Raw genomic sequence first — 24,233 nt, 5'->3', positions numbered from 1 at the left:
GAAAGTTCACTTCCATCCAAGATCTAATGTCATTGAGGCAGTCTAATAAGACCTGGACAGAGGCTTGCTCATTTGTTTTTAAGGGTATATAGATTTGTACATCGTCCGCAAAGGAATGAAATGAGACATTGTGCTTTCTGAATATGGATCCCAATGGCAACATATATATTGAAAAGAGGAGGGGGCCCAAAATAGAGCCCTGAGGCACCCCACAGCTCAGGGGGGAAGTGGCCGAAGAATACTGGCCCAGCTGGACAGAGAAGCTCCTATCTGAGAGATATGACTGAAACCACTTAAGAACGGTACCCTTAATGCCCACACAGGTGTTTAAGCGAGACAGGAGGATGTTGTGATCCACTGTGTCAAAGGCAGCTGTCAGATCCAGAAGGACCAGGACAGCAGATTTACCAGAGTCAACTGTTAAAAGAAGGTCATTTAAAATTCTTAAAAGCGCCGTTTCAGTGCTATGGCGTGACTTAAAACCAGACTGGAACTTCTCTGAAATGCCATTTAGATCAATAAAAGACTGCAGCTGTTCATTAACCACCTTCTCCAAGACCTTAGAAAGAAAAGGAAGCTTGGAGATAGGCCTAAAGTTGGATAAAACTGTGGGGTCAAGATGTGTGGTTTACAGTAACATGCCACAGACACTGGAAAGCTTTAAGCCTAAACCAAACCAACTCTTAGTAATACATGTGAGGTCCATATCATTTTATTTATTTTATAAATAGAAACATTTTAATATAACTTATCCATGTAGGGTTTAAAACTTTTTGTTATCATCCATCTGTATATAACTTGCATCTAGGCTGTAGAACTATTTATCATCCATCTGTATTAAATGTTGGTCTCTCAAACAATTTCTTGTGTTGTTTGGACCAGTTTCTGTTGAGCTTTATTCTGTTGTCTCAGTCTATTATTCTTTCTTGTCTGTCTTTCTGTTGTAATCATCAGTTGCTTGTGTCTTTGTTGTCTGCCTCTCTGTTTCTGTTGCTATCCTCAGTTGGGCTGTCTCATGGACCTTCTCTTACCTTGCAGTAAATGACAGAAACAAAAAAATATATATATATGAATAAGCAATTACAATACATTTAAATAACAAAGCAAAAGAAGACTCACCATCTAGGGCTTCTTCTTCCATGGATATTTATTGCTACTCTTGACTGATTCCAACAGTTTTTTATCCTTCTGTGCAGCCAGATAGAAGTCCTAACCCTAACCCTTCCCATTGCATGTTGTAGCTGCATAGTCCTTTTTTCAGGTCCGTTCATTTTGACAGTGGCAGACTCGCACAGTTAGCCAGCGAATCAAACACCCGCCCCCACCCCCCAACAACAATAACTGTGTCTCCTAGCAACGTTAGGTGAGTTTGGGCATGTTAAATGTATACTGACCATCTATTGGCTAGTGAAGCTGCCTGTGACTGAAATTCGGGGCAGGGGCTGTCTCTGACGGGACAAATCAAAATCACCCAAAATACGGGATGTCCCGGCCAATGCGGGACGGTTGGCAACCCTAGTGTGCATGTGCATTGTCTTGGTCATCAATATTGTAGTGCGCGTTCGCGGAGGTGGAGGGGAAGGGAGTGTGGGAGTGGGACATAGGAGGGAGGAGGGGTTGTTGCTGTTCAAGTTTTTTCAATGGGCTGTGTGAAATGCAAGAAAGGTAAGAGTCGCTTTAATTGAGAAAATAATTGAAAGATCAACCAATGATGAAAACAAGTAAAAGGAGTAAAGCTTAAAGCAGGGGTCGGGAACCTGGGGCTCGCGAGCCACCACTGGCTCTTTTGCTGCACGGCCGGGGCTCTCGGACGAAATGGGTTGGTGAAAAAAAAACAACTCGCAAATAAAGAGGTAAGCATAGGCCTAGAGGAAGGCTAAAACAACAGTCAATACTACTTATATTAAAATGACAAGGCTTCGTGGCAAATACGTAGGTCTATCTGAGAAATTTAATTTCACTTTCCACCTCATTTGACTCCGTAAACATAGCCTGCACAATATTGTTACATTCGCGGCTCGTTGCCATGACAACATCAAACAAAATCACAGATTTCCCTCCATTTCCGTAAACAAGATTCAGTGTTGCCAACTTGGTGACATTCTCGCTAAATCTGGCGACTTTCCAAATCCTCTTAGCAACTTTTTTCCTCAAAAGCGAATAGCGACAAATCTAGCGACTTTTTGTGGTGTTATTGGAGACATTTCTGGTGTTTTGGAGACTCTGAAGTGAAAGCACGTATCGCTCTGCAGTTACTGTCCTCAACGAGCTGCGGGTGCTGCCGTGAGCAAAGCGTCCCAAAGCACTCACAGGCAGTCAGGTTCACAGTAGCCTAGCGCAGCAGTCAGAGCAGAGAGGAAACCCACACCACAAATTAGTGGAGTTAGAGCCATCAGCCGAATTGCTTAGTACAGGCGCTAATGGAACCAAAAGTGTATCTCGTAAATTACTCCACTAATAATGCCTGGAATGTTATCAAATTTCTACAGTAGTACAAATAGGGTCTTTACTCATAAATCGATGCATTGTAAAGTTTGTAAGTACACCAGGAGTTTATTAAAATAAACACTTACCTGATGGCTTTTACTCTGCTGCTACTGCTAAAGCTGTAAACATTGTCGAAATTTCGTGCAATCACTGAAATCCTGTGTATCTATTGCTATATAGATAGATATAGCACTCACAGGTTCTCTCTATCTATATAGATAGATATAGATACAACTGTATGGCATGTTGTCCTATCCTTCTACTCACGTTGTTGTCTTCTGCTGTACTCTGCTTCTTGCTCTTCACTGCTACTTCTGGTCTCTTCCGGCAATAGATGTGCTCTGTGCGGGATCTCGCGCGATCACTGAAATCCTGTGTAGAGATGGCCCGTTCGCGAACGAATCAGTTCAAAAGAACGACTCTTTAAAACGAACGAACTGACCTGATTCACCGTTTCACTTCTCTCTCGTTCGTTCGTTCGTTGTGTTCACTGTGTGTGGTGAAGAGGGACTGAGAGAGCCAGCCAATCGTATGTCGTGTCGTCTACTCTGTTGAGTCACTCGCTCTCAAGATGCGTTCACAGACACTCAGGAAAGATACTGTTCTGTTGAAGCACTCATTTGCGAGTGTTAGCGAATTTTAAGCTAAATGCTAGCTTCCTGAGTGTCTATGAACGCATCTTGAGAGCGAATCACTGACTGAACGAGACCGACTGAGATGAATGAACGAAGTGACTGACTGAACGAGACCGACAGGAGAGACATTTTGAACGGAGTGACTTAAGTATCTGGGCTTAAGCTCTTTTTTAATAACACACATAACAGTAACGTGGCCCAGTTCGTTGCAATATTTCTGCCAAGCTTTTAAACATGTTTGTCAGCATATTGGGTCTTTATTTCTTTATTTAGTAGCCCTTGCTGAAAGTGAACAAAAAATGAAGACAATAAATTAGCCACTGTTGTATTGTACATGATCATGAAGTTGCAGCTATGTATTAACTTTGAACTACTGTGTTGTGTTGACCGTTAGCACGATCGTTTGAGAACGACGAGCTGAGAACTGTGCAGCACTATGATTCACCGGCCGCTGAACAACGTTGTACCGGAAACACGACTGAACGAACTAATGAACGAACTATGTGAACCGATTCTTCCAACTGAACTGACCGACGAGAACTGAATCTCGACAAAGAATCATGAAATCCATCACTAATCCTGTGTGGTCGTGCGAGATCCCGCACAGATTTCGACAATGTTTACTTTTTTTTTTTGTTGAAACAAGTTAGTTTTCTATATATACCAGGGTACAAATAGCATCCACTTCTAATTGTACTGGGGTGCAAATAGCATTCATTGATTTTTGCACCAGGGCTGCAAATAGCCTTTGCCATATACTTTGAATAATTAGTTAGCATCAACATAATTCACATTTTTACAATCATCAATGTTAACATTCATTTTTAATGTTTAACAAGTTTTCGCAGTAAAGAATTTAAACATATGGAAACTAAGAGATAATATAAATCATAGTAGAAATCAACTATTTGGACAGTTGGATTAACAGACCTGATGTTCCTCCACAAAAATTACAATTAGACTCTGCAGTGTATTTAGTTAGCCAGTAATCAGCTTCCAAAATGACAAACAGTTACTAATGCTAAATGTCTCATTCATAAACAAAGTCCATTAAACCAGGAACTTTGAAAAGCCACACACTGCTTCACATATGAGAACACACACACAGAGCTCTGTATGAGCCGTGTCAGGCCAACAGCCATGTTTGATTATGTGAGCCATTTAAAGACTTAAGAAGTTTGGAAAGTGGGAGAAGATTTTGGTGTGAAGGTGTGAGCCAGGACGAGGAGAATGCAGCGTTTCATCAGACTCATTTCAGGACCCGAGGTTCACTTCGTAATGATAAATATGACTCTGGAGTTCCTTCTATAAGACACAAATACACCACAATTATTAGAACAATACACTGTCAGAAGTTTTAATGAAAGCACTAATACACAGTTCAAGAGACAGGTTCATTACTTTAACCTTGTTGCAGCAAAACATGTAAAGCTTTATTTGTAAAAAAAAAAAAAAAAAAAAAAAAAAAAAATTAACAACATGCTGTTGAAAACATGCAATAACCATGATAAGCATCACAACTTTCACAAATTACATCCAATTAGTATATTATTAAAAATACACACACCCACACACATGCATTTATCTACAGTATAGCATATATAACCTCTTATTATTATTATTATTAGACTCAACTTACTGCAAAGTTTTCTAAACCTTGATTTTGTATATGTATATGTATCAATTAAAGGTTTACTTTGCAGAAAACTTGCATAGTGTAAAACATTGTGTAGACTGTTGGAAATAATCTACAGGCAAAGCATGTTCTTATAATATCATCATTTCTAATAACTGCTATGGATGGCTCACAAGTGATTCATGATGTATATCAAACAAAACACAAATTAATTATCTAGCCTACTAATAATTTGTTCATGAATAATTCCAACCAACCACATGACACATATGGAATACTTTATAGTACATTACTTAACAGTCAAACCTAATCATGACATTTAAAAGTGGCGTTATACATACTGACAACAGTTGTATAGTTTTCCAGTCAGGGTCATGACAAACTCCTAATACTGTAGATAACACTGTGGCTAACATTAACCCCAGCCCCCTGCCAGCTGTCTGTCATTTACACCTACATGTACACTTGGTACCTGCTAACTGTCTGTTACAGATGTGAGACGATCAGCTGGATCTCAACCATCTTTGGCCAAGCAGGCACACAGTAGATTAAACATACTACAGCAAATCGTTTTTTTTTTTGTTTAATTAATAAATCAACATTAATAAAGTTATATTTTTAAATAGATTGCATGGCTTTATTCTGCAGAAAGATGTCAGGAAATGAGGGTGACCTATCTTAATAGATTAGATGGAACAGATCTGTCTGACATCAGATGTGACTTGTGGCTGGGTATTGATGTATGTCAGACTAGCATCTTAATACGAATGGCTACGATGCAGGTTTGATCAGTGTCCAACAGTCTGATATGAATGGGTCCAATTTGCGTCACTAAACATGAGTCATAGACACATCTGCTATCTGAAAATTGTATAATTAACTACAGCTGAGTGAACTTGTCTGTATTTTTAAAACCTCTTTAATTATGTTAGCGATAACCCAGATTGTGTTCTAGTGATTTTTTTTTTTAAAAAGCATTGAATAGGCACAAAGGCTTCTTTTCCTCTACCTGACACTTGGGTGGACTCAGGCACACATTTAGAAAACAAAACTGAAAAGGTAGAATCCTCTCTCTGCAGCTTAGCAACATCGCTAGAAATGGCAAACGGGTCAGACTCTAAAGGTGCAGACACCTGTTCAGTTACTTTAGTCCCCGTCCCCCTCACCCTGTCCTGTCTCCTCTGTCTCCTGCTTTTCCTAAGCCGCCTTACGTGCCCCACCCCTGGCACCTCCCCCTTAGCTAAAGGTAACTCCTCCCACATCACTGCTGAACTAGCCTCCTCCTGCTTGCTTTTGGACCTCGTGACCACTAGCAAACTCTCACTGGTACAGCTAGCTCTAGCTTCACAATAGTGCTTAGCTATTAATTCTGCTAGAATAGGAAGATCAGAGCCTAACACAACCTGATGGATATTTGAGCAACTGCCCTAATATCCCTACTGACAGGAAATGGTATTGCCCTTCAATCTGTATAGTTACCTTAGCTATGGGATAACTTACTGTCTCCATGTACACAGGGTCGGTCTTCAATCAACACCCCTATTGTAAGGGCCTCCTGTTGACCTCCTGAGACATCGTCCTTCTCTAGCTCATCGACTGACAGCTGGGGAGCAAAACACATGTAGTTTTTACTAACGCGGGACTTCGGACACTCTGCCTTAAAATGACCTGTCTGACCACATAAGTGACATGCTAAGAGGGCATTGCTTCTGGGCTCAAATTTAGCTGAATTTGAAGGGACAAAGCTATGTCGTGTGTTCCTGGCTCTATACTCACTACCACCCGCAGGCGTACTTATGGGTGTAGGTGGGCGGGACTTGGCTGGGAGGTACTCACTTGATGAACGGCGGGCAGCCAGGAAAGCTTCAGCTAATTCTGCTGCTTCTTTGGAGGTGTTTGGGTCCCTCTCTTTAACCCAGGTGCGTAGCTCAGGATTCAGGACTTTGAGGAACTGTTCCATGATGATGTGTCTCCAATTTGCTTTTTTGTCTTTTCATTGGGAGCCATCCACTTCGCATATAAGTCCTTAAGGCGGACCTGAAGCTCTTTAGGTGTCTCCTCTTCTGCTGGCACACTGGAACGGAACCTCACACGATATGTCTCTGCACTGATTTCAAACTTCTTCAAAACAGCACCTTTTACTCTTGAATAGCTCATAGTTTCATCAATGTCCATAGCAACATATGCAGAACGAGCTCGACCAGTTAGCAATGGAGCTAGGTGAAGAGCCCACTCATCATGAGGCCACTGACAGGCATGAGCAGTTCTTTCAAAGGTGATTAAATAATGTTCAATATCTTCACCTTCATGGTAGGGCTGCATCTTAGGGCTTTTCCAGCCAGGAAACCTCACCAGACCGGTATGCTGTGCTCCATGAGCCCCTTACAGCAGGTCTGCCTTTGGCATAACTTGGATTGTTGGGATATTAGGTGGCTCAGCTGTACGTTCTATGGATGTGGTGGATGTGGTTGCTGAAGCTCCCATCACCAGCTGACGATCCTTCTGCACCTCATGCTGAAGCTGGACAAACTGGTGCTGGATTCGGTTCCACCTGTCCTCCTGTCGCTCGCGCTCCTGCTCAGTCCTGAGATCACGGTCAGCCTGCTGTTACATCAGACTCTGAAGAAGACAGAAGACAGTGCAGACATACTTGCTTGCTCCTGGGCTTGACCACCTGCAGCCCCCAGCTGGTCACTGACATCCTGGGATGCCTCTGGAAGACCCTCCGTAGCTTGAGCTTTCTTTTGTCTGGTTGACATTTTCTTTGCTGCCTCCTACTGGCCTGGATCCCACCACTGCCAGCATCTGTGGTACAGGCCGACCAAAGTGGTACACAGAAGGTTTGATCAGTGGTCCCATGGTCATTTATTATAATACAAAGTGTTACAGGTGTAACCAGAAAAGATATACAAAACAAAACTAAAGAAAAAAACTAAACAGTTAACTTAACTCATAAGTATAACTGAAATCAAGTTTAAGGAATGTGTACACAGCTACACTACCAAAGCAGTCTCTCCCTGAGCAGTCTTAAAGCTACTGCTTATATAGCGCTCTCATCAGCCTGCACTCTGCATGAAGGTGGACTATACCACTCATCAGGTAAGTCCTGATCCCCTCCTGAAAACAGGTAAGCACCAACAAGATTAACATTTACATCACAGTCACATGGCATCACTTCTATAGAGCGTCCCTATAGTCCATCTGCAACTAAACTTAAATCAAATCAAAAACCCCCCTATTTATGTGGTACAATAATTCTAAGACCCCCGTCCACATGGTTCTTCCCTAGTGACATCACTAATGATGTCACCAGTCTATAAATCAAGGAAACATAGGCCGCCTCCTCCCTTTGTCTCCTGAGCACATGTAAGTATATGAATAACAAAGAAAGAAAATACTAAACTTGTGACATTAAACTAAACCAATAAACTCTAACTAAATTTAATACCAGTGTGTGTTTTATTTTAACCAAAAGTCTGCTGAGATGTAACTTATAACCAAATATGCAAACACAAACAAACCTGGGATAGTAAGTCTCTGCACAGTTTGATTACTAAACTTAACTTATGGTCCAAACAAAACAAACAAACAAGTATAGTGAAATTAATAAGTGATGGCACAAATGTGGTTGGGGACAAAGGCTCTCACCCACTTTGTCACAGGTTTCTTGGGTTTTTCCTTCATGTGTAGCAGATTCTTTACACAGAAAACAGTTACCTTTCAGTTTGAGCAAAAATGAGTTAAACTGTTAAATAAGCAGCCTGTTTGTGGTAGAAAAATGAAGTGACACACCTCACAACCAAATGAAAACATCCATGGTTAAACTCCCGTCTGGGGAACTTTTGTTGCTTGCCATATCCGTCTCTCTCCCTGCACTGACTGTTCCTGGTTTGGTTGGCTTGTGATAAATGGCTGGTGTTTGTCATTAGTCTGTTTGATCCAGTAGTAAAGGTCTGTTGATGTAAAGGCAGATATTGCTATAAGGATTCTTTTTTCCCCAAAAGCTCTTTTAAATGGTCTTTATGCTGCAGAAATATTTTCCAAATATCATTCAAGAAAAACATGTGGTGCTTCTCCCTGTCATTGTTGTGTGTGTGTTTATGCTGTGGTGTGTAGACACACACACACACACACACACTCCTCTGGATTTCCTGTGAACTTTCAGATGTGTGTTCTTGCCCATGACTCCATGGTTTCCTTTCCTTGTGCTTTCAGCCAGAACACCTCCCACAGGCTGCTGCATGCTGTCACTGTGGAAAGAAGCTTGCATAACATTACTAACTGGGTCAGTTCCTCTATGCAGCTGAGCCAAGAGTCGTACAGAGCTTTTCCATCAAACAGCGCCCCACTGACGAACCCATGTTCCTGAATTTACCCTTGCACTGATGTCACTGTCTGGTTTCTACAGCTGTCTCATCTTTCAATTCACATGTCTTTAACAGTTCACGGAACATGTTCTCAGGATTAAAAAGGCATGAGTCAGACATTTCCCATCTGTTAACGGTTGCTGTGTGTGTGTTTGTTACCAGGTGGTGTTCGAGGTAGCGTTTAACAGTGCCAGAGGTGGATATGTGGCCATAGATGACATCTCCTTTTCTCCTGAATTCTGCTACACGGACACAGGTAAGAAAAGACCTTTAGATTTTTAGGGGGGGTAAATGTGAGCAGAGTCACTATTTGTTGTTCTGTTCCTCCCTCCTGGTTCACTTTGTTTGGCTGTTAAATATTCTGTACTCCAACTCTGAAGTCCCACTTGTGGCCACCGGATGCTGCAATGTTACTTACAACTCAACTATGGTGTTAGAGTTCTTCTCAACAACTCCCTCACCAAGCATACTGGGGAGACCAACAAAAAAAAAACCGCAAGAGTGAAGCAAAGGAACAAAATGAGAAAAAGTGCCAAGAGGGAAAAGGAAGCACAGAAAGAGGAGAGAACAACAAGGCCGGGGAGAAAACAGTGAGGGCAAAAGGCCAAGGGAAAGAAAGGAGGGAAAAGGAGAGAAGATAGGGGACAATAATAATAAGATCATCATGAGCATGTTTAACTGCTGGGGTTAACATCAGTGGGGCTAAAAATGTTAATGTTGTCCTGGAGACCTTTGTGCTAAAGAAAAGGTCATGGTGTAACAGGTGGAGGTGTTAGGACCCAATAGCAGCACAGATCCAGGGAGCAGTTTTAAATGATCTTTATTTTATAGTCCACAAGGTAAGAGAACAGGATATGTAGGGGAACAGGCAGGGCTCAGGGTCACTGAAGACACAGAGTTGGCAGCAGGTAAGACAATGCCAGTAGCACTCACGGACATGAGGTTGACCAAGCTGGAGTTTCTGGGCTCTCCTGACAGGATCGAAGACGGAGGATGCCACACAGCCACAGGCAAACAGGAACAGGCGATATTCGAGATCAGGGACAGAAGGCTGGTGCGTTCACCAACGTAGACACAAGGAGAGGAGGTCAAAAGCAGGCAGGGTCGAAACCAGGGAATCAGTCCGTGAATGAGTGCTGGAAGGTCTGGCATGTAGAAAATTGCAAATGAAGGTCTGACAAAGAGTGGAGTATATATACTGGCTTGATTACAGATGAGCTGCAGCTGAGTGCCCAGGTGAACAGAGTTATCATTATTTATCATATAGACACAGCATACCCTCCCCAACATTCTCTTGTTGAAATAGAACAATAAGACAAAACACAAATAGACGCAAAGCACAAGTGTGATAGGTACATTAATAATAATAATAATAATAATAATAATAATAATAATAATAATAATAGGGAAAACAAATAAAACAAACAAATAGACAAAGTTTTGTACACCTTTAGGTACTTCCTCATCGGTAACTTTAGATAGAGGCTAATTTAATTAATCCAACCGATCATTTACATCTTTCAAGTTATCAAAATAGTTCAAGAAAGGTCAACTTTAATTGAAACAGAACATCTCCCAGCCATCTAGCATGGGTCTAGGCCATTTCCAATTGAACAGAATGGTGGAAAGAAAGAACAGAGGCGGGGTGCCAAAACAGTAGTAAATGCAATGACATTATGTAGATTAGATGACCAGTTTACATTCACACCAAACAGAGCAGGTAGCACATCACACATAAAGTGTACTACACCTCCAGGTCTCAGCCTAATCTTTTACCATTTATATAAATCTCATGACATAGAGAACTCCCTTTTTTAATACATTTGGTGTCAATGTCAACATTAATAGTAGCACCAGATGTGTTTCATCATCACATAGCAGTCATATCATTTCATTTAGTTAAAAAAACATGTTTAATCAATCATCAATATTTATTTATATAGCACCAAATCACAACAAAAGTCATCTCAATACACTTTACACAAAGAGCAGGTCTAAACCATACTCTTTAAAGGGGCTATATGCGAAATACAGCTTTATTAGCTTTCAGGAATTTTATTTTCGCTATGTTAACAACTAATGGTGTATTGACATCTGGAGTAGAGAGTTACGTCACACGCCCTCTGTGTGTGTTGTTCTGGAACCTTTTGTTTTGAAAGCCGGTCTGGAAGCGCGTTCATGATAGTGCATGTGAAACACCTCCTCCTCTCCTCCACCGGAACCGTTAGTCCACTCCCCCTCCGCTCCCGGTGTTCTGTCGATTTCTGCTGCTTTGTCGAAAATTGCTACCGCCGCATAAACCGATAGGTCTGTCTATTGATTCACGCTACCTATCAAAAAATGCTACTTTATGGTTGTCTACCTCTGTATATCAAATAAAGGCATAATGTAGTAATAAATAATAAAGTGTTTTCTTCTTTCATTTGTCTAATGTACAAAAAGTGTAATGAAATGTATGTCGTGGGTAGTGTATTTTGATGGATCAAATACTTAGCATCAAAAAATGCTCCCTCTACTCAACTCAATTTTTCAAACATGGCCGTGGAAATGAAACTTGGGAAATCATTAAAATCATACATGCAGTCCAGAGCTGCGACGTCTAGCAGTGAAATAAATCGCATTTAGCCCCTTTAAGTTTAATTTAAAGAGACCCAACATTCCCACATGAGCAGCACTTGGCAACAGCAGCAAGGAAAAACTCCCTTTTAACAGGAAGAAACCTCAGGAAAAAACGGGCTCTACGTGTGCGACCATCTGTCAGGGGTTGAGAGAGAGAGAGAGAGAGAGAGAGAGAGAGAGAGAGAGAGAGAGAGAGAGAGAGAGAGGAGAGAGAGAGAGAGAGAGAGAGAGAGAGAGAGAGAGAGAGAGAGAGAGAGAGAGAGAGAGAGAGAGAGAGAGAGAGAGAGAGAGAGAGAGAGAGAGAGAGAGAGAGAGAGAGAGAGAGACATTGATCAACATTAAGTTAAATAAAACAAGTTAGTTAAATAAAATAACAAATACAGCAATATGACTTATTCCACAAAATGTTTCAAATACTGTAAATAAAAACACATAACACATACAGAAACACACTTCAACTCCAGAAATCTATAACAGAACTAAGTTACAGTGAAACCTCTGGACAAGCTAGTTATTAGTTCAGGGCTCACACTGAGAGTATAGCAAGTATTTTCAGTAATGTCAGGAATATGATAGAAAACCAAATCATCACACTTAAATAAACATTGTTAGCTTATTTCCCATTCATCAGTTGTATTGTCTTCTTTATGACTTGCAGTGTTTTCTGTCTCTTTCTTCATCTTCTTAATCTAAACAGCCAAATGCTTTGTTTTTGTTCCAGAGCCGCCCCTCGATCCATCTATAGCCAACTGTGACTTTGACAACGGGCTGTGTCTGTACTATCAGGAGACAGCAGAGAGTAAAGCGTGGAGCAGAGTTTCAGTTAAACCTAATGCCTACAGGATAGGAGACCATACTACAGGAACAGGTTAGTCACACTGAAGCACACGCTGCACAGTGGTAACATTGATTGATTGACATTGATTCTTGGATTTTTTGACAAAATAAATGGCTGAAAAGGTATGAGGTTCATAAAAGTAGAACTGATGGCAGAGCTGTTGTATTGGATTGCAGTGTATGAGTGTATGTGACACCACAGTGAGTGTACTGATATTGGAATGTTGTGAAATTGTTCCACTCTTAGTATATATATATTCCTTGCAACTGTACAGCTGGCTAGGATATCAGTTTCCTCACTCACTGCTAGTGCTGGAAAGTAACTACGTTTATTTACTCGAATACTTAAGTACAATTTTAAGCTACTTGTACTTTACTTGATACTTCCACTCCACCACATGTCAGAGGGAAATATTATACTTTCTACTCCACTACATATTTAACAGCTTTAGTTACTTTTCAGATGCAGATTTGACACAATGGATAATATAACAAGCTTTTAAAATAAAAACAAAAACAAAAAGCAGTGTGTAGTCAGGCTCACATTTCAGATGTCTATGAGTTGTTAACAGCTCCACCAAATAGTGATTTTTTTCCCTCTAAACTTCTCACATGCTTTCATTTCAATAAATGTTCAAATGATCCAATATTTCAGCAAAAATCAAAGATTAGAGAAAAAGTCCAAAAACTGAAAAGAAGTTTGTGTTTTCTTCTTTCCTCTCCCATTAATCATCTCACTGATAGAGATTTTAATTATGCAGCCCATACATCAATGGAGAGAGTAGACAGGAGTCCAGGATGTCTTGTATTGAAAAGGTTTATTTACTTGATCAAGGAGAAATGAGCGAATGATCAGTACACGTTATGTTCTGATGCTCCCTTCAATTCTGAAGTTTCTCTCCTCCGGGGATAGACTTTAAACCACACAGATAATTCCACAGATTGAGCCATGCCCAAATATGGGCAGACCAACATATCTACAATATACAGAATGTAGTCTACTGGTCTATAGACAAAACATTGCTTAGACCTCACTCAGGAACTTTGTCCTCCATCCCACACTATATCAAACCTCTGACTCCAGTTACCTTTACCCCATTCAGGGAAAACAGTCATATCTGACATTGGCTGCTATAGCAACACTATCAGAATGCCTCCTGTTTTCCCCAAAAGGAGCAGACTCACTGCTTACCACTATCTCAAGGAGAGACAGTGTCTAAACCCAATATTTGGTGTGGCCTTTTTATGACGGCAAAGCCTAGTTTGACCCAGTGCATATTAGTTATAGAAAATTCCCTAACACTCACCACCCCTCACATTTATCTGCTGACCCTTTGGAGGGGCTCCACCCCTAGGTTGGGAACCACTGGACTAAACTAGCTAACTGTATATAAAGTAGTGTAAACTAGCTCCACCTCCAGCAGCTACAACAGTAACATGCTGCTCTAACACTGATGCTTCACTATTAATAATCTAATGATGTCATAATAATAATATATCAGTCAGAGGACCAAACCACTACTTTTACTGTAATACTGCATACTACATCACTCATAATACTGCAGTACTTTAACTGTAATACTGCATACTACATCACTCATAATACTGCAGTACTTTTACTGTAATACTGCATACTACATCACTCATAATACTGCAGTACTTTTACTGTAATACTGCATACTACATCGCTCATAATACTGCAGTACTTTTACTGTAATACTGCATACTACATCACTCATAATACTGCAGTACTATTACTGTAATATTTTAACTACATCAAGCTCATAATACTGCAGTACTTTTACTTAAGTAGGATTTTTCATGCAGAACTTGTACTTGTAATAGTATTTTCACATTGCTGTATGGTATTGCTTTTACTGAAGCAGAGTACTTCTTCTAGCACTGCTCACTGCCTCATGATGTACACACTACACAGTATTACTGTGCATGTACAGTAACACTACAGTTGTAGAGTATTGTGACATATTGTAACAAACAACACCCCCTCCTGTTCTTTTAAGGCGGTTACCTCCTGGCAGACAGTCGATATACTTCCAGGCCTGGTTACGTGGGTCGGCTTCATGGACCCCTTTTACCAGGGAATCACAAATACTGTCTGAGGTTCTACTACCTTCTCTATGGATTTAGGAAAGTAGATAATGCTCTGGCTCTGTACATTTATGATGAGAACAACGTGGCTCTGGAGAAGGTGTGGAGCCTGACTCACTCTTCCAAGGCTGTTTGGACAAAAGTGGAGATCACCTACATGAAGCCCATGCTTTCCAAGGTAGGAATCATTAGATGGTTGGTGTATGTGGAGGTTGAATGGAAAGACTTGAGAGTTACTCAACTGACCATATACAGTGATTGGCTAAAGCTTTTGATGCTGAAGTAAAAGAATGGATCGATGCATGGATGATGGATGAACTACGATGATAACTGGATGAATGGTAGTATTCAGTCTTTTTCTCTGTTTCCTAGATTGTGTTTGTCAGCATATGTAAGAACTTCTGGGAATGTGGCCTGGTAGCCATTGATGACATCACTGTCAGCCTGGGGGACTGTCGGATCACAGCAGGTAGAAGACTCACTAAAACATACAGTACCTGCATGTCATACATGCATGTCATACTGCAGTTTTTCCACACACATAACAGCAGGATACAGTAAAGTTACCCTGCTGAGGATCTGCAGCTCTTCCTCTAAAACAAAAAGCCATTTGTTGATTTATGATTGTGGTTAGTGAGAAACACTGTGACAAATACATTGTGTTTCCTGTGGCAGTAAATGAGGCTGCTATTAATGAGGTCAAATTACAAACAGTAACACTGTTACAAACATGCATTTCCTCGCTATTGTTCCCAGTAACCTAAAATATAATGGTTCATACCAAAACTTTTTCCTTTCTCCAGGACGCACTGTGGGAGGAAGTGTGATTTTCAGTACAATGTTCTTTTGGGAAACCTTGGGTCCTGGCATTCATGTCAATGTTACTTAGACATGAACCACCTACCTAAACACTGTTTTAGACCAAGTACACCCCTCCATGGCAACTGTATTCTCTGATGGCAGTGGCCTCTTCCAGCAGGATAGTGCACCCTGCCACAAGAGTTCAAGGTGTTGCTTTGGCCTACAAATTCCTCACATCTCAATACAATTAAGCATCTGAGGGATGTGCTGGAAACACAAGTCCAATCCATAAAGACCCCACCTCACGACTTGCAGGATCTGCTGCTAATATCTTGGTACCAGATACCAGAGGACACCTTCAGAGGTCTTTTAGAGTCCATGCATCAAAGGGTCAGAGCTGCAAGCAAAGCTTTTGAAAAAAGTACCATTAGATTAAAAAAACACAGCAATGTACATACCAGTATTTGTTATTCAAGACTGAGTCAAAATCAAGTGTTGCAAATAAGGCACATAGCAACGAACATTAAATGCAGACATCCAACTAAAAACAAAAACAGAAATAAACAAAAAAATAAAAAAACAAGCCTAATAAATAGGTCTGGCAATCAATTAAAATATTGATATCATATAATCACATGATTGTCATGAGTTAACCCACAATTAATCACAAATTAATCACACTTTTTTGGTCTAAATGTACTCCATATATATATGTTTTTTTTAAAGAACATTTTTATTACTCTTATTAACATGCATATGCTTTCTTTATGCAAATGTATGTTGTATTATTATTGAAACAGTTCAGAACAATTCAAATATAAAAGAGGGCAGCCGCTGGAAGAGGGCGTTTAGAGAAGTTTGCACACGTTTTAACATTTGCAGACCTTTAGTAAATCAGGTCCTTTGTGCCTTAAAGTCTTGTCTTCCGCTTTCTTCTTGAGAGCAACAGTACCTCGACCAATGAGAAGAGCCAGATTCTGCATTGTCATTCACGTGTGTGAGTGTGCTGTCAGCTCATTGGTCACAGAGCAGGAGAGCGCTGGCAATAAGATTACCGTAAATGTTCATATAAAACACCCTGTCATTCATTGATTCCATTGACATTTTACAGACTATTTTGATTCTCACGGAAATACAGGACATCATGCCTCCCTTTTCAGCTCAATACGGGACACGTCATTTTGTTTCTAAATACGGGACCATTCCATTTTTCAAGGGACGGTTGGCAACCCTAGTCAAACACCATGAGCACGTCAAAAATAGTGCCATTAAAATGTATTTGCGTTAACATGTTATTAACACGTTATTAACACGTTATTAACACGTTATTAACACGTTATTAACGAGTTAACGTTAACAGCCATACTAATAAATAATCTCAGCCCAAAAGGTTCACTTACTACGTGACCTTGGTTCAAAACCTTAGTGTCACCCTTCCCATTAGAAACCCTGGAGCACCCCTTTAAAAGTTAGTTTTACACCTCCATGAAGTTGAGGAACTCACAGGGGACAGATTTAAAAATATATTTTGGGCGCGCAGGTGGTTGAGTGGTTAGAGCGCATGCCACGTACGCAGTGGACCCCGGTTCGAATCCCGGCCGGTGGACCTTTACTGCATGTCACACCCCCCTCTCTCTCCCATGTTTCCTGTCTGGCAACTATCAAATAAAGGTGTCTATGCCTGAAAAAAAATCTTAAAAAAAATATATATATATTTTAAAAGTAAAGCTGTAGTGTCTGAGATATCCTGGCTTTACTCCCTGGTATGAGTCAGGCCTCATAAATGCCTCGTCCTACATTTCCCATAATGCAACTTATTAGTGCCTCTTTTTTTTTAGCAAGATACAGCTGAACTCAAGACAATGCTTGTGATATCAGACTGAAAAACTTAACCATGTCAACAAGCAACTATGTTGATTATTATCTGAGGTTGATGGTCTCATAGAAATGCCACCACTGACCTGATCTGCTGGGCTCTCCTTTATTTGCACAATGATCCTGGAGCTTAAATGAAAACTGCTGTGCTGTTACTGGCTATGTGTGTGTGCTCCACAGACTCCCTCCCAGGCCAGTGTAACTTTGAAACTGGAATCTGTGGATACATCCAGGATAAGGAAGAAGACAAGGCCGACTGGCTCCGAGTCAGAGGATACACTCCCACCTCCTACACAGGACCCAGAGGAGACCATACAACTGGGGTGGGTGAGTCATTCACTGCTTTATTCAATTCACTGACAGAGATGGAACCCTGTATAAGTTTATACATGAAGAGATGACACATCACTCCACTGTTAAAGATTTTAATAGCAACAGTTTGACAACCATTCAGACACAACTGTGCTAAAGCTGTCTGAATATAGGAGTTGTTAACTGTGTAATTAATACTTCCGGTTCCTCTGTTTTCAGTAGTACAGTATCATGTGTGTTGTATTTTTACAGCTGCAAAGTCTACACTGGGATGAATAAACTTTCATACTCTAAAATGTTATTCATGGATTTGTCTATTGTGTCCCTCCTCAAGGTTATTTCATGTACATCGAGGCATCGCTCATGCGTCCCGGTCACAAAGCTCGGCTGCTGACTTCTGAGCTTCGGGGTTCCTCCTCTCCTCAGTGTTTAATCTTCTACTACAACATGTATGGATCTGGCACCGGCATACTGAGCGTGCTCCTGCGCCACAGCAGCAGAGAGCATGATACGCTGCTGTGGAGACGGCGTGGTGAGCAGAGTGTCAGTTGGATGAGGGCAATGGTGGACTACCACTGTGATGTCCGACACCAGGTACACCAGTGTGAGGGTGATATGAGTAATAGCTTGGCTCTTCAAAATACAGATGAGTGAGTGAGAGAGAAACACTAATAAACACCTAGCAGCAGCTTGGGGGGTTCACTGCTTTTGTCAGCAGTTGTCCCTGTTGGAGCATAAAAACAAACCCCTTGAAAGTACATTATGGTTACACTTGTATCCCCACTATTTGTATCTTCTGAGTACCCACAGTAACAAACAAGAACTCCTCATGAGCAGTCAGGTCAGATGTTCAAGGTTTTTTGTTGGTGGTTGTCAAAAACTGAAACAAGTTAGTAGTAGTTGGCTTCCAGTTCTCGAGGCCAAAGACAAATGTTGCTCAGGTGTCAGGTCTCTCAATCTCATCAGAATCAGAATCAGAATCATTTGTATTGTCACTTCCAAATATGCTTTGAGCATACAAGGAAGCAAGATGCCGTTCTCAAACTGATCAGTCATGTCCACATGAAAATAAAGGACATATTTACACCATAAAATCATAAAATATATTTTTTTAAAGTAGCCTTTAAAATAAAGTGCTAATGGTTTGACAGGTAGTGCTCTTGCATTTGTGGGCAGATGTATCAGCTCAGGGTGTTGGGTGTTACAAACATGGAAATATTCCAACTTTCTAAAAAATGTTTTTGTTCAGCAGACACACTTTTTTGTTGCGTGTTTGACTAATATTTATTTAAAAAATGAAAAATAACATTCAAAAATAGTGTTTATTCATCATTCATCATCACCATTTAATCAAAGCATTATATTCTCCAGTGCTTTATATCATTAGAGCATTATATAATATGATTAAGTATTTTTTTCTCAACTAAAAGTGTAAAATCTGAAGATTACACTCTCTCTGCTCTCTGAAAGCTTCATTAGGGATTAATGACTGATGAGGTACACATGAATGATTAGTGGTTCAGAGATTATTTATATAGACTAATTATGAGCGGATATTTTGAAATGACTCAATATGAACAGTATGTTAGGGGTATGTTGTAACACAATATAGTAAAACAGTTATTTTAGAGATTGTTTATAATATATTTTGTTTTTATTTTATTTTATTTTATTTTATATCACTTATTGCAAGAATACTGTTGTGTTCATTTTAAATTTCCCCCTGGGCGATCCATAAAGTTTACCCTTACCTTACCTTACCCTTAATAATATAAAATGTCTTCATAGGAGAAGTTGTACAGAAGCTGTACATTAATAAAATAAAAAATGTCCTTATATCTGCTTATAACTACAGTGTAGTGTGTTATAAACATTTATTAAATACTAAATCGTTTTTTTTCTTGCAGATTATATTTGAAGCTATCCGAGGTCCATCACTACGAAGTGACATGGCTATCGATGACATCAGTTTTAGAAGGGGACCATGTGAAGGTTAGTGTAAATCTTTATTGAACCTGTTCAAATCTAAACAGATGATTTATGTTCTTCATTCACATCAGTGTTTTTCTTGTCCTCCTCCTCAGATCCCGGTGACACTACTTCATACTCAGGCTTCTCAGAATACTTCAATGAGATTGAGAACTGATACTGACAGGGAGTCTTTCTGTATAAATGCTTGTTAGGTTCTCAGTGCTTGGCTGGGTGACATTCAGAGGTGTGTGAATGTGATCAGTTCAGCAAGACAATTTACATTGAGTCATAGAGCATTGCTTCTGTTGCTGCCAAGTCCTCTACCAGAATGCACTGCTGTCTCTCTTCTCTTTCCAACTCTCAATGTTTCTTTTCTTACTCTTAAAGATACATGAATTGTATTGTATCATCATTTCTAACAAAATATTACTTTTCTATATGACATCACTTTACAGTCACACCTCAATTTCATGACACTCAAATACAAAATCCCAATCAAGTGTTAAGGTCTATTGGCACCATACAAAAAAAAATTCTCGTTTTTTCATTGCAATTGGTGATTTAAAAAGATAAATCGGTGAAAAGGTTAACCATTGCTACGTTCATACAGTGATAACATTTTTGATACACTCCAACCTTGGGCTGACCTCATCACAGCAGGACAGTGACGCCGTGTTCGTCCTTTCAAGATTACAAGCAAGACTACATTCAGATGATCCTGCCTATCAAACCATTGGAGACAGCTAATATAGAGTATCTGCTCTTTGTGAGAGGATTTAAAGGCAGCTTAAAGGTAAGGTCAGTGCAAGAAAATGAATCACCTGTCAGAAGGCTCAGTGTGATACACATTGCAGGGTCTAATGACAGGTCCAAATATAATTTAACATGAATACTGGGCTTCCATCAGAATGTTCATCCAACATTTGTCACTTTTCACTGTGTATTGATAACTGATAGCCTGACTTGCGCCCTTTTGAGATGTAATTCACACCAAGAAAGTGCTATTTACAAATCATTTCTTTGCTTTTCCTACCTCTTTGAGGCCATGACAACATAAAACATAGATTTTTTTTCTTATTGACCCTAAATTTTATGTTTTACAGACCTCATTCAGACCTCATTTGTTCCAAACTTTTTTTAGAACATGTTAGAGACTCCTTCTGTTCGTGTATAAGATGAAAAAAATGTCTCCAGCAGGATCTCTTATGTCAGCAGTGATTTGTGTTATTCTTTGTTTATACACTAAAGCACAACCTGTATCTATAGCAACCATAACACAATCTGATGGTCTGTCTGTGCATTACATACCTCATACAAGTAGTAAAGATTACCCAAAAAGTTAAATGGGTTAAATAGATTTTGTTTTTGACCAGATACCAGATATATAAAGTTGTCCTCACAGGAGGCAGACTTAAAAAAAGAATAGTCCAAATCTTTGCTGTCTGTGGTAGTGTCTAGTATTGGTCAAAGTCTCACATTTGCCACAATTCAGCTCAATGGCATCTTTTATGACCATCTCTTCCTTCAGACTGTACATGCATGTCTTTCAAACTCCATCTGGTGCATTTGTAACCCAGGCAGAAATGTCAAGTCTTGTGTTTCCTCATAACCCTGATAACTACTACAGCATCATCAGTGTGTGACTATTGCACATCATCAGAGAAACTCCAGCAATACAACTTTATTGTTAGACTAACGTGTTTTCATCACATTCACCATGAAACACATTACAAACAACATTTAAATAGGTTAGGTATGAAGCTGGGGAAAAAATCAAAAAGGTGAAAAAAATCAATCAATCAATCAATAAATAAAAATATACAAATGACAACCAATGTTGTAGACCCATGTACATGTATTAGCCAATGGGGCATCTACAAAGATGGGTTGGGTATATGGTATATGTGGAGGGTTCTTGGCCTGAAGTCATATGATCATATTGGATATATGACCATCTACCCAACCCATATTTGTAGATGCCCCATTGGCAGATACATGTCTGGATGTACATGATTGATTCTTTTATATGTTTCATATTTTTCAATTTGATTTTTTTCTTCTTCCTACTCTATTTACATGTTTGTGTGTCATGAATCACATTGGTCTAACAATAAAGTTGTTCTAAATGCTAGAACTGTTGTTAGAGTTTTGACCTCTTTAGACTATTCTCCCTTCTTCATGCACCTTGGAAGTCAGTGAAGTTGTGCCAGAAACTCCTACTCTACTTCTATAACTCTACATATCAGGAAGAGAGTACACTATTGTCAGAAAAGTCTGTTTGCCAGGTGTCCCATACCAAAGAAAAACAAGGAACCTCTGGATGTGTTTTAATATGAAACATGTGTTGAGTTCACATTTATAGAAAACAAAGGCAACAGCGAAGGAGAGAAGACCAGAAAAACAGGGAGGACATTGATTAAATAAACAGAAGAAACTATAAAGAAAAGCTTGTCCATCATAGTCTGTCTCAAGTAAATCAAGGCCTCTGCACTGTACTGTTATACAAAAGACAACTGCTCAATCTGCAGTGGTGTGTAAAATTAGATATGTTCATTAGAGTTGAGAGATAATGACAAACCCACTGTTTTCTATGAGAATGTAATATTATATATTGTCCAGAGATCACCTGAAAAGACCCAAACCAACAATGATAGTCTATTTCTCAATAACTGAGAAAAAAGGCTCAGTACATACAATGCATACATGCTAAAAAAATACAGAGCAAAACATTACTCAAACAGGAGAACTTGTACATTTGTAGGGGATTATCTTTTAGTTTTTTTGGCAGCAGAATGGTGTGTGTGGGATTGAGAGACAATAAATTACTTTGTGTGTTTTCACGTCACACAGTGCAGCGGTGTGGCTCACTGATCTGTTTTTAATATTTTTTGGACAGCAGTAGAGCTCTATGACACAGAGGAATATGATATATCAGGATTTGATACACATGCTACTTCTCAGTGGAAGACCAATTCGTTGTTGGCTTGGAATATATAGAATATCCAGGTTAGATTCGTTTAAGCCAGATATTATTTCATTTCTGACTTATTCATTGATCAGCCTAACTGGGCTTTATTGGGACTTATGGAAAACCATAGAAAAGAAAAAAAGGAAGGAACCACATTTGTGCACTTCAGGCCATAGTGACACAGGGCCATGACTGATGCCATGTTGTCCCTCTGAGAGGAATCAAAGCATGTAATCCATTCAAAGATACTACTTACATATTAACAATAGGTAAGACACTATGGTAGACGAGGCTTGGGCCCTACCATTCTGTGATCTGAAATAAAAACACTGGCCATTCATTTTGAGAAATTAGAAAGATCCTTTGACATTATACAGTATAATGTTTTTTATAATAATATTGCGTCTTCCAATGTTGCACTGTCTCTGTTATGTATATATTTGTTTGTTTCCAATATCCGATGTTAGCATTTAGAAATAGTGCCACTTGATAGACATAATGTAAAAGCTTAGCTATGTGGACAAGTTTCAAGTTTGAATACCAATACCACATCATTTTGAAGATATTTCTCACTACATATATTATCTCAACTCTGAACCTAATATATAACTGAATATAACCAAGGCTATGTAGGCAACTTCTTCATAGAATTCACACAGTCGTTTTATGTCAGTTCCCCTTTGACAAAGGATTTGAGTCCAGCTTCAGTTTAACTCATAAGGCACTTCCAGGCAATGACCACTGCATTTGGTATGTCAGTATCTGTTTCAGAAAGTGGATTTATTGGGGTGCTGGAAACCTTTGATGCTTACATCAATATCATCATACTGTTCCTGCAAATGTTTCAGCAACACATTTCAACGTTCCAAACCTCCTGTCTTCATAAAGGTCCTCTGCTGGCATTTAGAGATGTCCCTCTGCACACCACAGCTGTATTGAGCTGTTATTAAAATGATTTGGTCCTCCTGTTTAGCTTGACAACCAGACTGAACCAACAGTTGGTCACCATGGAAATTGGAAACGTGTGCGATGATTCAGAGGTCTTAAGCCTGGTTTCTTCCTTAGATTCTTCACTAAACTCTAGACTCAATGTTTGGACAAACTCACTGTCCACTCACTAGATTTTTCTGGAGCTTCAACCTCATCTGACACTCCTTATTCGTGGTTGAAGACATTGAGACACCAAAATATCAAATTTGTACAAGGGATCAGCAGGAGGATGCTGAAACCGGTAATCAGTTTTTACATAATTATTTCCAAAATAAACCAGCTTTTCCTTGCTGTTTTTGACTGAAAGTACATCCTCATGTCCAATGGAGTCATACGACACGTTTTAAAAACATTTGTGTGCACATAGGACTGTTACTGCAGTCAGACAAGATCATGATTTTAGGTGTTTTTCTTCTGTCATCTTCCTTTTTGTCATTCTTTTTGTATCAGGTCTGTGGATTAGATGGAAGATATACAATGTATACATTATTTAGAGAAAAAGCAGGTAGACAAGATGAACAGAAACAAAAAGTTCTACAGATTATTGCTTAAATTGTATTTTTTTTAATATTCAATAAAGTTGTGGGGACTCCTGTGTCATACATGTCTACGACTTTTAGACCACA

The 24,233-nt window shown here is 39.6% G+C and overlaps 1 protein-coding gene across 1 annotated transcript in view; it reads left to right on the top strand.

The window, feature by feature from the left end:
• mamdc2a (MAM domain containing 2a) overlaps nt 1-19,824 on the top strand; it is a 46,497-nt gene extending 26,673 nt beyond the window's left edge. The window contains exons 7-14 of the mRNA XM_062417070.1: nt 9,288-9,381; nt 12,466-12,612; nt 14,603-14,868; nt 15,063-15,183; nt 17,547-17,693; nt 18,013-18,272; nt 19,586-19,670; nt 19,763-19,824. Coding sequence (XP_062273054.1) covers nt 9,288-9,381; nt 12,466-12,612; nt 14,603-14,868; nt 15,063-15,183; nt 17,547-17,693; nt 18,013-18,272; nt 19,586-19,670; nt 19,763-19,824 — 1,182 coding nt within the window. The remainder of the gene's footprint in view (nt 1-9,287; nt 9,382-12,465; nt 12,613-14,602; nt 14,869-15,062; nt 15,184-17,546; nt 17,694-18,012; nt 18,273-19,585; nt 19,671-19,762) is intronic.
• The last annotated feature ends 4,409 nt before the right edge of the window (nt 19,825-24,233 follow it).

The sequence above is a fragment of the Scomber scombrus genome, chromosome 4, assembly GCF_963691925.1.
Source record: "Scomber scombrus chromosome 4, fScoSco1.1, whole genome shotgun sequence".
Taxonomy (NCBI): Eukaryota; Metazoa; Chordata; class Actinopteri; order Scombriformes; family Scombridae; genus Scomber; species Scomber scombrus.
Note: the sequence above shows the minus strand (reverse complement) of the source record. Positions and strands in the feature narration are given on the sequence as shown.